Below are 14,565 nucleotides of genomic sequence, written 5' to 3' on the forward strand. Positions count from 1 at the left end.
TCTAAGCACTTTATCATTAGTAACACAATTCTCACGAAAACCGCACAGGAAGTATTGATTCCTCTCCATTGTTTCAGATAAGAAGATTAGGCACAAAGGAATGATCAGCTTGTCCAAGGTCACTCAGTCAGCGGTGGAGCCAGGATCCAAATCCAGGCAGTCTGGCCCCACAGCCCATAATAACCACCCACCATTGAAATCTGGAATCTCCGTAACTCAGTATGCCATGTGAGAGCGCCTGGTGAGTTTCACGAATAGAACTATCTGGGATGAGGGAGAGTGTCTTCTCTATTGAGAACTGAGCAGATGAAACCATGAATATAATTTTTAGAGCTGAGAATTGCACACTGAGAGATATTCGAGCTGCAAAACATCCAGGAGATGGGCCAGAACAGTGAGAAATGCAGAGAGAGAGATATTAGCCTGGAGAAGAAGGGCTTCTGGATGGGAAACCTGCTGCCTGTGAACAGCTAAGAGAGGCCATTTGTTAGGGAAAGGACTCAAACCGGCTGGGGTGGCACTAGTCCATCACAGGACCCAGGGGCAGAAATTTCACAAAACCTGTCAGAACTCATGAAAGATTAAATGGTCTCTTTTAAGCAGCTAGTTCACTTTTCCTGGTGCAGTGATTCTCAACTGGGGGAAATTTTACCCCCTGAGGGGCATTTGGCAAAGTCTGAGACTTTTTAAAAAATCACAGCTCAGGGGCAGAGGGGCATACTGCTGGCATCTAGTGTGTAGAGGCCCCTCTGCTGCTCAGTATCCTACAATGCCCAGGACAGCCCTCCATAACACAGCTATCCAGCAAAAATCATTGGCGGCGTTGGGCTGGAGAACCCTGCCCCAGTGGTTTTCAAACGTGGGCCTGATGCTTACTTAGCATCAGAAAAGTAGTAGAACTAGGTGATCTTCTCCAGTGCAGAGATTCTGAGATTCAGTTATTTCAGCTTTGGGTTAAGTCGATCTTACCAATGGCATGAAGGGCAAACAGCTGATCAAAGGGCTTGATGGCAGAGTGCTTGCTGGAGCCATTAACAAGCACTGCAAGCCAGTCACGCCCTCTGCTGTGGATAAAAGTCCTGGGAAACCAGCATGCGATATTTCTCCCCATTGAGTCTTTGCTGTATTCTTGGCATTCTTCAGTCCAAGAGCCATACCTAAATTGGAACATTCATGAGTTTTATGAGGTTGCAGGAAACAACCATTTGCCTAAGTAAAAATAGGTACAGTACTAACCTATAGTAGAGAAAATACTGCGTGTCCTCAGGGGCATCTGTGCCAACAAGCCAGGTGCAGTGAAGGGAAACTTGGTATGGCCTTAAATATGAATAATTATCTGCTGTAGTGTTTGTGGTGCAAGTTAAATTCACAACTGAGGTTCCGGGAGACCCTAGGTAGTCAAAAATAAAAAGAACAAAACATTGCCATGGCAAACTCTGAATTTCATGCTTCTTTTGGAACTATAATGATATAAACATCTTATTCACCACCAAAAAATAACCATCTTCACGTTTTTTTCCCCTTGAGACAGAGCCTCACTCTGTCACCCAGGCTGCAGTGCAGTGGTGCTATCTTGGCTCACTGCAACCTCTGCCTCCTGGGTTGGAGCGATTCTCATGCCTCAGCCTCCCAAGTAGCTGGAATGACAGGTGTGCACCATCACACTTGGCTAATTTTTGTATTTTTGGTAGAGATGGGGTTTCACCATGTTGGCCAGGCTGGTCTTGAACTCCTGACCTCAAGTGATCTACCCGCCTCAGCCTCCTAAAATGCTGAAATTACAGGCATGAGCCACCATGCCCAGCCATCATCACATATTTCTAGAAACCTACTAACTACAAAAGGCCAACTTACTGGAGATATGGAATTAGAATTATAAAGTCCCCATTTCTGATATTAAACAGCTTCCCAGCTATTTTGTTTGGGGCTTGGGGGTGATGTTTGTGCAATAAATGTGACAAAGTTCAAGAGAAGTACAATATATTGTCGTTTAGAGGTTGATGTCCAGCAACTTTGGTGCTCTAATGCCACATTTGTTAATAACTAGCTGTGAGACATTGACCCCCACTTTTCTGGGCTCTGTATTTTCAACTGTAAAGGAGAGGGTTGGTATAGGAAGGTCTTGAGTATCCCTTTCCATCCTAGAATTGTGTGATTCATTAGGTTGTATCCAAATGCTTCATGAATTACATAGGTTGCTGCTCAGAAGAAATGAGTTTTGACAACACTGCAAGATAATACCACTACTTTGCAGACTTGATGCACATTAGCATGTTAAAGTCCTCTTTAATATACTAGGACTTTAAGAAAACCTTGAATTGGCCAGGCACGGTGCTCATGCCTGTAATCCAAGCACTCTGGGAAGCCAAGGCTGGTGGATATCTCTTGAGCCCAGGAGTTTGAGACCAGCCCAGGCAACATGGTGAAACCTCGTCTTTACAAAAAATATAAAAATTAGCCAGGCGTGGTGGCATGCACCTGTAGTCCCAGCACTTTGGGAGGCTGAGGCGGGCAGATTGCTTGAGCTCAGGAGTTTGAAACAAGCCTGGGTAACATGGCGAAACCCCGACTCTACAAAACATACAAAAATTAGCCAGGTGTGGTGGCATGTGCCTGTAGTTCCAGCTACTTGGGAGGTTGAGGTGGGAGGATCACTTGAGCTGGGGAGGTCGAGGCTGCAATAAACCAAGATCATGCCACTACACTCCAGCCTGGGCAACAGAGTGAGACCCTGTCTCAAAAAACCAAAAGAAAACCTTCAGATTTTTTTTTTTTTCTGAGACGGAGTCTCGCTCTCTTGCCCGGGCTGGAGTGCAGTGGCCAGATCTCAGCTCACTCAGATTTTATTGTATTATTATTATTATTACTTGGAAACAGAGTCATTCTGTTGCCCAGGCTACAGTGCAGTGGCATGATCTCAGCTCACTGCAACCTCCCCCTCCCGGGTTCAAGCAGTTCTCCTGCCTCAGCCTCCCGAGTGCTTGGGATTACAGGCACGTGCCACCACACTCAGCTAATTTTTGTATTTTTAGTAGAGACTGGGTTTCACCACGTTGGCCAGGCTGGTCTCGATCTCTTGGCCTCAAGCCATCCACCTGCCTCAGCCTTCCAAAGTGCTGGGATTACAGACATGAGCTGCCATGTCCAGCCCCATTTACTTGTTATAACTTGTCTAGACCACATACCAGCCAATTTGCGTGGGCTTGATCCCAAGTACAGAGACTAATCCAAGGCAGATACAGGATCACAGAGATGGGTTATTGTATGTGGCTTACATCAAACCACTATTTCCCCTTTCTATAATGAATAACTGGATTTTACCTATAAGGCACTTTGCAGCTTACATTTCTACAATTCTAATTATCCTCTGAGCACTCTAATATAGGATGACACTAATAAAAATTATTTCTGTTTTGAACCAAGTGGAATTCACATAAAATGATTCCTTGGATGAGAACTATAAGACAAAGAGTCTCTATAGATCTCTAAACTGTACTTGGGCATGGACTTTCTGGTCATTTGGTGCATGGACAAATATATATTAGGTTGGTGCAAAAGTAATGACCAAAATCACAATTACTTTTGCATCAACCTAATATATGGATATGTACATGAACTGAATAAGTCAATTTGCTTCGAGATATTTCTTCTTTTTATCTGTGCAAAAGCAAAAGTACAGATATATCTTTTATCTGTGCAAAAGCACAGATATAAAGAAGAAATCCATCTTTAACTTCTCTACAGGTAATAAGAGGCTGTCTCTCATCATCTTCTCCCTCTGCTTCTTGAAAGACACTGGCTGACAGTGATAAAAATGATCTACAGCTGACTTAAGCTACGACCAAAAGACTCCCTTCTATCTCTCAAGGCTCCCACTTGGATGCGGTCCTTTCTGGCCTGGGTGCAAGAGCTTGTTTCCTTCTCTGAGCAACCACCAACAAGACCAGTGTTTCCCACAGTGTATTTTAAAGATCAACAGTTAATACAGCAATGAGAGGTTGAAATGAAAACAAGCCTTTCTAGTCACATAATTTGAGAAAGACTTAATGAAGCAAACATAAATAAGTTTGCATTTAAAATCTTGGCTGGGTGCAGTGGCTCACACTTGTAATCCCAGCACTTTGGGAGGCCGAGGTAGGTGGATGGCTTGAGGCCAAGAGATCGAGACCAGCCTGGCCAACGTGGTGAAACCCAGTCTCTACTAAAAATACAAAAATTAGCTGAGTGTGGTGGCACGTGCCTGTAATCCCAAGCACTCGGGAGGCTGAGGCAGGAGAACTGCCTGGTCAACATGGTAAAACCCCATCTCAATAATAATAATAATAGTACAAAAATTAGTCCAGCATGGAGGTGCACGCCTATAATCCCAGCTACTTGGAAGGCTGTGACATGAGAACAGCTTGAACCCAGGAGGCAGAGGTTGCAGTGAGTCGAGAATACACTGCTGCACTTCAGCCTGGGCAACAGAGGGAGACTCTATCTAAAAAAAAAAAAAAAAAAAAAAGTAAATGAGAAGATCTTTATGATTCTGTTTTAAGTTACTAACACAATTCAGAAGGCATGGTCTTTCCAGCTGGCCATATGACAGGATAATTGTTCGAAAATTACCCGTGAGCTCAACTGACCAAGGCAATTGTTATTGGGTGCACCCATATACCCCAGGACTTGGTAGCCTGCTTCTCCTCTTTTCTCTCCCCTATTGTGTGTGTGCACTTAAGTGTGTGATCAGAAGTATTACTGATTCTAATTATCAGAAACACCAACTTTCCACTGGAGGTCAATTCACAGACGGTGGATATTTCTGCAAGAATGTGCCAGATGGAATTCAGTTGGTTATGATAAGAAGTGGCAGCAGCCTTAGTTAGGATGTTGTTGATATGGGAGAGTACTTGACAAGAACAGGTGACTGACTAAAGGAAAGTGAGTTAGTGTTAATTTTTCTGCTTTTCCATATTTGCAAAGTCCAAAACATACAAACTGGACTTTTGGAGGCCTGCTTTACCTGGTGGGGCATGAAGTTCAGCAGAAGCCCAGCTGCTGGCCAGGAGTGAGTGGTCCTTCTGCAGGATGGTCCGCACACTTGCTGAAAATCCTTTGTGGAGGATGGTTACGCATTTGCTTTCAGTGATTCTGGTTTCATACTAAAAATAAAACCCACAAGTCTTGATGCATAAAAGAGAACTAGCCTTAAGAGAGCTATTTTAATCAAATATGCATTTTCTTCTACTTTTTAAATGACGAGTAAGATGCAATGAAATAGTTTTGCTAGAAAAAAAGTCAAAACAAAACTATTGTAATAACAACATAGTAACTTCTCAATGACACATGAACACATTATTCTTGTAAAAACAAACTAAATATTACAGTTAAACTGAAGTTCCCTTTGACCACCATCTCCCCAGAGGTCAATGTTTGACAGAAAATTCTCTAGAATTCCATATTGACTGAAAAATGGTTAATATGAATCACTTCTCCCTTTGTTTGACTTTATTACACATCTAATATGTAGTAGGTGCCTGAATGTAGCCCTGAGGTAAAATTGAGGCTCTGAGAAGCTAAATGACTTGTCCCAGGTTGCAAAGGTAGGAAGTGGATGAACTGGGATTCGAACTTGGTTTCCCTGACTCTCCATTCTGTCTGCTGTCTTCTTGTTTTGCTAGGCTACTGTCTCCTGTTCTGTTGGGTTGGTGATTTTAGGGGAAACAGAAAACCAGTATCCAATCCATTTGCCTAAAAAGTTACTAAACATTCTTCGTTAAGGGAAAGAATCATCCGAAAGTTAAAATATTCTGCGATGCTGTTTAATGCTGAACAATACACCCAGCACTAGCTCACAGGCATTCTTAGAGAGACACTAGTCTACTGGTAACATAACAAAGAGCCTGTCAGTACTTTTGTTTTTTAATATAAAATTTCATTTGATAAAGAAAATGCAGTCAAAACGCATATTTATTCTCAATAAGGATATCCATTAGAATAAACACTTACATCATCTTCTTTTGGAGCGTTTATTTTCACTTGATATTCTAGATTAACATTCCTTTGCTCTTGATCAGGATTTGGTTCCCAACGTAAAAGAACTTGAGCCAAACCAGTAACTTTAATGGTGAAATTGACAGGTGGGAGAAGTGAAACTGTTGATTCAAAGAATAAAGAAACAGCACAATGTTCAACTGGACATAGGCAGCACTTTTAAAATTTTTTGAATATTTGTTGCCCTGCAGATGCTGTCCTGGACCTGCGAGCACCACAGACACAGTTGCTCCTGCCATGCCTGTAACACCGGGGCAAAGAGAAAGTGTCTATTTCTACCTGAGTAGCTAGGACTACAGGCGCATGCCACCACGCTGGGCTAATGGGTTTTTTTTTTTATTTTTTTATTTTTGGTATTTTTAATAGAGACAGGTTTTCACCATGTTGGCTAGGCTGGTCTCCAACTCCTAACTTCAAATGATCTGCCCGCCTCAGCCTTCCAAAATGCTAGCAGGCAGGAGCCACCACGCCCAGCCTAGAAAAGGTTTCTTTAAAACTGTTTTTAACATCTTTTTTTACATTGCCCATGTCCAGGTGTTTACCTATAATACCTATATTTTTATTGAAATATGAACATGTTACTATATCACTATTCACTATTCACTGTAACTATAATTTTCAAACTGAGAGTCATTATCCATTAGCAGTCAATGATAACAATGTATTGGTTTGTGACCATAATTTTTCTTTTAATGATGTGGAAGAAAAATAGAATAGAAAATATCAGTGTGCATCAAACATAATAAGAGTTGTTTCATGAATCTCGTTTCCACTACATAAGGGTAGTTATATATTTGTATGTGTGCTGGTACATAACGTAAAAATGTATTTACCTCTTATTATGAGTCACAGACAAAAATATTTGCAAGCAAACTTATTTAAATAGGGCTTTACAGAAAGAAAATGTTTCTTCCCCCTTCATGAGCCACTCTCTGACTTTGCTTTCAAAATAAAAGCTTTTGCTTAATTGCAAAATCAATATCTGTTTATTGAAGAAATTTTGGAAAACACAGATAAGCAAAAAGAAGAAGATAAATTTTTTAAAATAATTGTACCACCAAGAATGGCATTAACATATGATATATTCGTTATTTTTTTCTTGGGTGTATATTTATGCAATTTTTAATTTTTTTACTACATTTAGGGCAGTATTGTGCACACAATTACAAAACCTTCTTTTATTCATTTACTAAGTTATCAGGATTTATCCAGGCATCTTAACAGACTTCCCACACCTCTACATCCATGTAGAGGTTTTTAGAGCTCTGAGGGTTTTTAGAGCTCTGTCTGTATTGCACTGTCCATTATGGTAGCCATTGGCAACTTGTGGCTATTGAAATTTTAATTAATTAATTAATTAATTTTTGAGACACAGTCTCACTCTGTTGCCCAGGCTGAAGGGCAGTGTTGTGCGATCTCAGCTTACTGCAACCTCTGCCTCTCAGTTCAAGCTATTCTCCTGCTTCAGCTTCCCAAGTAGCTGAGATTATAGGCATGTGCCACCACAGCTGGCTATTTTTGAATTTTTAGTAGAGTTGGGGTTTCACCATGTTAGCCAGGTGGGTCTCAAACTTCTGACTTCAAGTGATCCACCTGCCCCTGCCTCACAAAGTGCTGGGATTACAGGTGTGAGCCACAACATCGGCCTAAATTAATTTAAATTCATTACCTTAGTTGCACTGTCCATATTTCAAGGGCTCAGTAGTCACATATGGCTAGTGGCTACTGCATTGGACATTACAGCGATAGAACATTGTCATTACCATAGATAGTTCTGTTGACAATGCTAGACTGGGACCTGGGATGATTTTCCTTAAACTCTGTCATCACACCAAATACGTACATCAACACATTTCAGGACAAAATGCAGTGGAAGTTTCTTACTGTTTGGTCATGGGGCCTTCTAACTACTCCCTTGTGTGGGAAGACATTCCAAATGCAACCACTGGCGCCAGCTTTATTCCATGGTGCCTGGACACCCACACTTTGACTTTGATTTCCCACTGTAGCATAACGTTTGCATTTCAGCCAGCATTGCTTTCTTAAAATATAGCATGTTTAAAGCATCTGTCTTGAGGATAAATATTATCTCATAAAAATCCATATATAATGTTCTAATTGACAGTTTAAGAGAAAATAATGTTATCCTTTTACTAACATACTTTTAAAAGTAAACATTATTGAATTGAATAGAAGGTCCTTACTCTTGTCATCAGGAAGTAAGTCAGCTTGCAGTATCTCAGTGGCCCCCAAAAGTATCAGTAATACAGGTGCCATGATGATCATATCCTACAGAAAACAAGGGAGATACCAAAATCATCTTGCTGCTATTTTTAAGAAAAACTGAAAGCTGCTTTCTAACATAAAATGTAGTTGTTTGGCCATTTGAGAAACATTTATGGCATATTCGTGATGTGCTAGAAATACAAACATGACTAAATCTTGGACTTTGCCCTTCTGATGTAGATTCATAGCTTGAAAGACAGAGTGAAACATAAATTGATAAATGTAGACCAGTTGTAAAACTGCCCCCAATAAAGGTATGTGTGGAGTACAACAGGAGCAGAGACTTCTGATTTGCCGTCTAAAGGGTGAACTAGAGTCCTTGAAACACACAACAGGGAAAAGACATTCCTGGTGGAACCCAAGGTATGTGCAAAACTGGAAGAGAAGGAAACAAATAGGAGGGGATTGCTTTTCGGCAAGAGACCAGAGCAGACCTTTGAACAGTAGAAGTTGTAGCATAGTCAATAAAAGAAACAAACAACATTACCATTTTCACTATGAGGATTTAAAGATGAGCGAACATGACAGGAAACTTCAATCTAAAACAATTGGTAGCCTGAGAAAGAGAAACTTTGTCTCACCAATCCAGAATCAACTTGTGGTACTTTGACTTTGAAGAGTTTTTCTTTTTTCTTTTTTTTCCCCAAAAGGGAGCAGGTTACAAAAGAATTGAAAAACGTAGTGATAGACCTGGGGAAAACAAAGACAATATTTCTATCTCCTTGAAACAATTGGGCAATGAGAAAGAATCTAGAGCTGGAAATGTGATAACCCAGGGTGAACACACACAAAAGTCTCGGCATCCTGTTCTACATGTCAAAGAGGGGAGTCGGTGATCTCTTGCTGGGAATTGCAGATGAGAAGTCTTGAGTTTTTCTTCTGTACATTTTGAAAGGCATAGTTCATAAGAACTTAGCTTTAAAGGGCAGATAACACGCATGGCTTCCCCCTATGTTGCCCTCACTTTTACACAGCAGTTCTTCCTAGTCTCTTACCACGTGCTCCCCTCAGAGATTTGGTACCAGACACATGTGGCTGTTAGACATGATGGAAATCCCTTCCACGGACATTGTTCCTACCCATGAAGGAAAGGAGTCTGAAAGGTGAAATAATCTGCCAAAGATCAAACAGCTGTTAAGTAATGGAGCCTAGACCCCATCTCTGATCTTCCAACGCAGAAACCTAGGCTCTGTCAACTTTATGGTACTAATTACAATGATTTATAATTTCAGCTAAAACATTTATTTAAGTGGCTTGGTATTTTCCAAATATAATTCTGGTAGAACCACAGGAGAGACCTGGGCTAAATGAATACCTCCAGGAAATAGCACAGAACACTCTTAACTTTATTATTACTTCTTAAATTATTACTTAGGTTGCTACTATTACTGCTGAACTTATTAATGAAATTGGTAAAATGCCACAACAGCAGGAAAGGATCGGCATATAAATCACTCAATTCCTTTTCCAATAAACTTAAGTATTGTTAATCAGAACTATGCCAGTTTTTATTTTAAAATCCCGTTTATTTTTCTCTGAGGATTTCACAGTATGTAGAAATTAAAAAAAAAAAAAAAATGACCATGACAACAAAAGCAGGTACTCTATAATTTAAAATAAAGTTTCAACAAGCGAGAATTTTAATGAATTAAGAGAAAACACTGGTAATCTACTAAGCCTGAGAAGCAAAGATAAAAATTCCTTAAGAACAGCAACAAAGATAGCTTCCTCTTTAAGTTATGAAGGTGATTTCTTAAAATGTCAGCATTTCCTGAAATAATATTAAATATGCTCTCCTTTTGCACTAATTTTCAATAATAGGAATTCTAGGTCAGAAAAAACTGCACAATTAATTTTTTTGTGACTTTCACTGGCAAAGTAGGACTATGTTATAAGTGTACTTGTAAAAACAATAAACATCTATTTATCCTTTGCAATTAAATTGTTGAAGTAAATAATAAAACTGTTGAATATCTCAGTGGAGAGATAATTGAATATTTTATGTAAGCAGGCACTCTCCCCTAGAATTTGTCATGTATTCTGATTTTATAGCTCCTAAAAATAGAATTGTTTTTCAAATTTGATCATTCAAAAAAATTTTGATTGTTAGTTTTTGGCCATAAATAAGTAGATAACTTTTTCATGTCTCATTGTTGTATTTTATATTTAAAAAGAGATGCTTTTGAACAAAATCAGTTGTCCTATAGGCAGCACAAGGTACTCAATAGGGGTCTAAATATTACCAAGAATGACAGGTTTTTTTTGTGAGTCAGATAAATTGTACATAAGGTTGAATATTACTAGAGCTTCAGGATTTGGTACCATGTTTTCTACAATTCTGCTCACTCTCTGTGGCCTCTTAGTACTTCTTGTCTCCCTGCTAAAAAATATAAAAAACAAATCTCTTCAGGCCATTTCTTTAATCCAAAGATACACTATTATATACACGTCAACTGGGTCATATTTCACTATAAAATAATAGAGCAACTTCATTAGCTTAAATAGATATATATCAACAATATGTTCAACTCATTCTTCTCATGGCTACCAATTAAAATCTAGCAGAAAACCATTAAATTGTTAAAATAAGATGCAAACTAAGCAGAATGAAGCAACTATAGGTTGTTTATCACCAGGAATATATGCTCAATCTCTAAGAAAAATCATGATCTACTTGCTCATATAACATTTCATCGAGTCAATCTAAAATTCCTTAAGTGCTCTCTAAAAATCTAGTTTCTGGTAGGTGTAACATTTTTTGAAACTTTGGAGAAAACAACCACAACCTCCTTCTCTATAGGTGTTTCTAGAAATTTTGACAATTAGCAGTGGATTTCCCCGGTGTTCTTGAGAACTGATCAAATTCTACTGAAGTTCAGACTTACAAATATTTTCCCCTCTTCTTTTCCAAACTTATTTTTCTGCCTGGGACATTTGTTTCATAACCAAAGTTATACTGGCACCCCTGTTTTTAAAACCTTTTTGAGTCAACTGTGGTGACACCTAATTCCAGACTCAACCTTAGTGGCAGAAATTGTAAAGCAACTGAGAGGATTCATGCTCTGTTAGGCCTTTAAATATAAAGAGTTTACTTTCTCTTTAATCCTGTACAGTATAATCAGCAATAAAAGTTATCTCTTGGGGGATGAAGAATAAATAAACCAAGGTATAAACTGCAAAAGACATGTTTACCTAGGTATATTGCGTTACCCCCCAATGAAAAACTGCACATTCATGTCTAAATATATAAATGAATAATAAGGACCACTTATGCATGTAATTTTTTTTTTTTTTTTACTACTACTGTACTTTTGATTAAATTTCTGAAATAGTCCTAAAATATAACTCATGAGTTCAGGTTGTGGCTATAATCATAAAACTCTCTGTCAGTCCATGTGGAAATGGTGTTGCCACCTTGAGTATTTAGAAAAATAGAAAAAGGAGTTTGCTACAAATATCCCAATGGTTAAATATTTCCTGCCAATTGCACACGGTGCAATTTGTCATCCCACATCCATGCTCCTGGGCATACCTGTCTACAGACGATCCTCTTGTTCCAATCGGTACTCAACAGTAGATGGTGAGGACTGTGTCTGTCGTGTCTACGCTCATGGCTGCAACCCCAGCATCTAGCATAGTGTCAGGCACAGGACTGATGCTCAGTGTGCCTGGCCCTGTGTGGAATAGAAGCAAATTAGTGCACAGCCCTAATGTGCAATGTGCGGTGAAACCTAACAGAGAAATGAGTTAGGTCAGGAGTGCAGCAGGCTGGGGAGTGTGTAACAAGCCTGGCTGACTTTTGATACCTTGCCTAAAAATTTCCCATGCAGTGTTTCAAGTAATATAAACAAATGAGGTGATTTAACTTCTAAAACTGTTTATGCTTTGAAATGCAAACTTTTAACAAATAGCTACATAAATCCCTTTTTCGATAACCATGAAAGAGGACATATTCACTTAAAATAGAAATCATACCAGGTAATAAAATGTTCAGTATGGTAATTCATTAAAGCAAGTACTAAGTATATTATTCACATGGCTGTAAAAGCACCACCACTTTTCATGTGGTTATTAATTTTAGGCTCATGGGTATTAAAAGATTCTAATTTTTCTTCTCTCTCTGTCTCTCTTTTTATCCTCTTTTTTTGGTTCTATTTCATCCTTTTTTTCTGTCTACATGGAAATATGCTTACCTTTCTTTAGGTAAATACATTAATGAACACAAAAGCAAGTGAAATATTTCAGCAAATTTGTGTACATTTTATATACAATGAAACAATCCTGGAAATCCAAGTACCCCTGCCAGAAAGAAAAAGCAGAATGCCTCCTTCAGTTAGATAAAGTGCCATTATCTACTTTTTGTTGTTGTTTCTTTATTTGTAGATTTCTTGCTTAACTCTGAAACTTCCTAAGCTATTTTATTAAACCCTATACCGTATTTTGAAAACTCATTTATTTTCTAAGAAATCTTGGCAGAATATATGTTCTCATTTTAATTGCATAATTATCTAGATCAGTGGAAAAGAAATGTCTTATATAAGCATCAACAAAACCATAGGTGTTGTTTTAATATGACTCACCTTGCCACGGATTTGCACATCTCAGTTACTGAGCCAAAACACAAGAATAGAATGCTATACCCAGAATCAACATGACCTGCCTAATAATGCAAGTTTAATAGGACCATTATTAGTTCTGTCCCTGCTAATAATACTAGAATTATAAAGAGTTTTGTTTCCCCTTTTTGTTGTTTACAAGTTTGTCATATATTTAGAAGTCATTGTTTCTTGCTTTTCCTGACCCTCCTCCCCACCCTGGGTATAGTGAAATTATTAGGAGGTGGAGCACAGGGTATTGTTTAGCCCGTGTCATAGAAAAAAGATATTTATTTGCTTACTCTGTGGTGAGTGAAGCATTTGATTCCCACTTACTGAGAAGTGCAGTGGCCATGCGATCAGAAGCAGCGGCAGGGCATTGAGAATGAACCTTATCTCTGGGTGCACTTTTTAACTCAGAGGCGGTTCTTCACTCTTTCATCATCACAGCTGTAATGGTTAAAAACTCTTGGGCAGCTTCCTTCACGATGGGATGGCAACACATTTTCTCTAAGCAAATATGGAGGAGGATTTGTACAGAGCAACTATGCAGAAGCCGAACTGGAACTCCCAACAACCAAACTGCTGTCAAATGAAAGAATCTCTTGTCCAGATAGCCATTATCTGATAACTGTCTCGTCTGCATTTTCACTCTCTTTCAGAGCTGGTTTGCTCTCTTCAGGAGTTGGAATTAGCTTTTACTCATGGTGACAAGGTAATCAAGTTTTCTGTGGGTACTCTAAGCCGTTGCATTTCTGTTCTGTTTATGTGCTTTGTTTGGCTAGAGTAGTTACTGTGTCTCTATCTCCTAGGCAACACTGACACATGATTTGATAGGAAATAGGGCCTGAGGAGTACCCTCTCCCTACTCACTAGGCAGTAGCAGCAATTCTCAGCCCTTAGAGAACAGCCTTAGCTCTTCTCTGCTTTGTGAGCAGGTCTGGTACCCTCAAGTAAATATGTGTGGGGGATCTGTTTCTGGGTGTGATAAATTGCTACTGTCACCTGAGATCATCCTACACAAATTGTAACAATGGCAGTGTTGGTCTGTGGGTGCACCCAAGACCACCTTCCTCACATTACACCCATTGTAGCACCCAGCTATCTTCAGAATGCTTCAATTTCAGCAAACCTCCTTGGCTTTTCCCGTCCTTTGTTCCATTTCTGTTTGATTCCTTCCGGGGAATTTCAAGGAGACTGACTAGCAAAGCTGACTTAAAAAAAAATAGCTTAGCGTGTGAATAGATAAGAATAGTGCTTCTTGTATGACCCAAGGCAGAGAGTAGTAAGTAGTTGCCTTTGGAAGGAGACCTTCAGTCTAGCCTAAGGAATGAGTGATTCAGGATTCCCTGTCTCCTTAGGAGCCGGTGAGAGTCTCAGACAGAGCAGACGCAGAAAGATGGTTGCCCAGGTTAGATCAGTGGTTCTGTTTGTGAGATGATAGACGGGCTTCCTGAAGGAAATTTCCGAAAGGCTCAGGGTAGGAGCCGTGCAAGTACAGTCAGTGTGTGTGCTTGGGGTTCCCAAGGTGACAATTTTAGCAGTTGCCAAAATGAAACTGGAGCAATTGTTGTCAGGTTGAAAATTGTTGTCAGACCTGAAAAATGTGATTTTCCTTGGGGAAAAGAAAAGTAACACAAGGAACAGAGAG

At 39.4% G+C, this 14,565-nt stretch overlaps 1 protein-coding gene across 1 annotated transcript in view; it reads right to left on the minus strand.

Annotated features, from left to right (window-relative positions):
• The window catches only part of IL5RA (interleukin 5 receptor subunit alpha), a 41,877-nt gene extending 28,197 nt beyond the window's left edge, over positions 1-13,680 (minus strand). Inside the window, exons 1-7 of the mRNA XM_045385863.3 lie at positions 13,251-13,680; positions 11,852-11,993; positions 8,238-8,322; positions 5,989-6,134; positions 5,003-5,141; positions 1,237-1,390; positions 970-1,157 (exon numbers count right to left, since the gene is read on the minus strand). Coding sequence (XP_045241798.1) covers positions 970-1,157; positions 1,237-1,390; positions 5,003-5,141; positions 5,989-6,134; positions 8,238-8,319 — 709 coding nt within the window. The 5' untranslated portion in view covers positions 8,320-8,322; positions 11,852-11,993; positions 13,251-13,680. The remainder of the gene's footprint in view (positions 1-969; positions 1,158-1,236; positions 1,391-5,002; positions 5,142-5,988; positions 6,135-8,237; positions 8,323-11,851; positions 11,994-13,250) is intronic.
• Positions 13,681-14,565: the final 885 nt, after the last annotated feature.

This window comes from Macaca fascicularis, chromosome 2 (assembly GCF_037993035.2).
Source record: "Macaca fascicularis isolate 582-1 chromosome 2, T2T-MFA8v1.1".
NCBI lineage: Eukaryota > Metazoa > Chordata > Mammalia > Primates > Cercopithecidae > Macaca > Macaca fascicularis.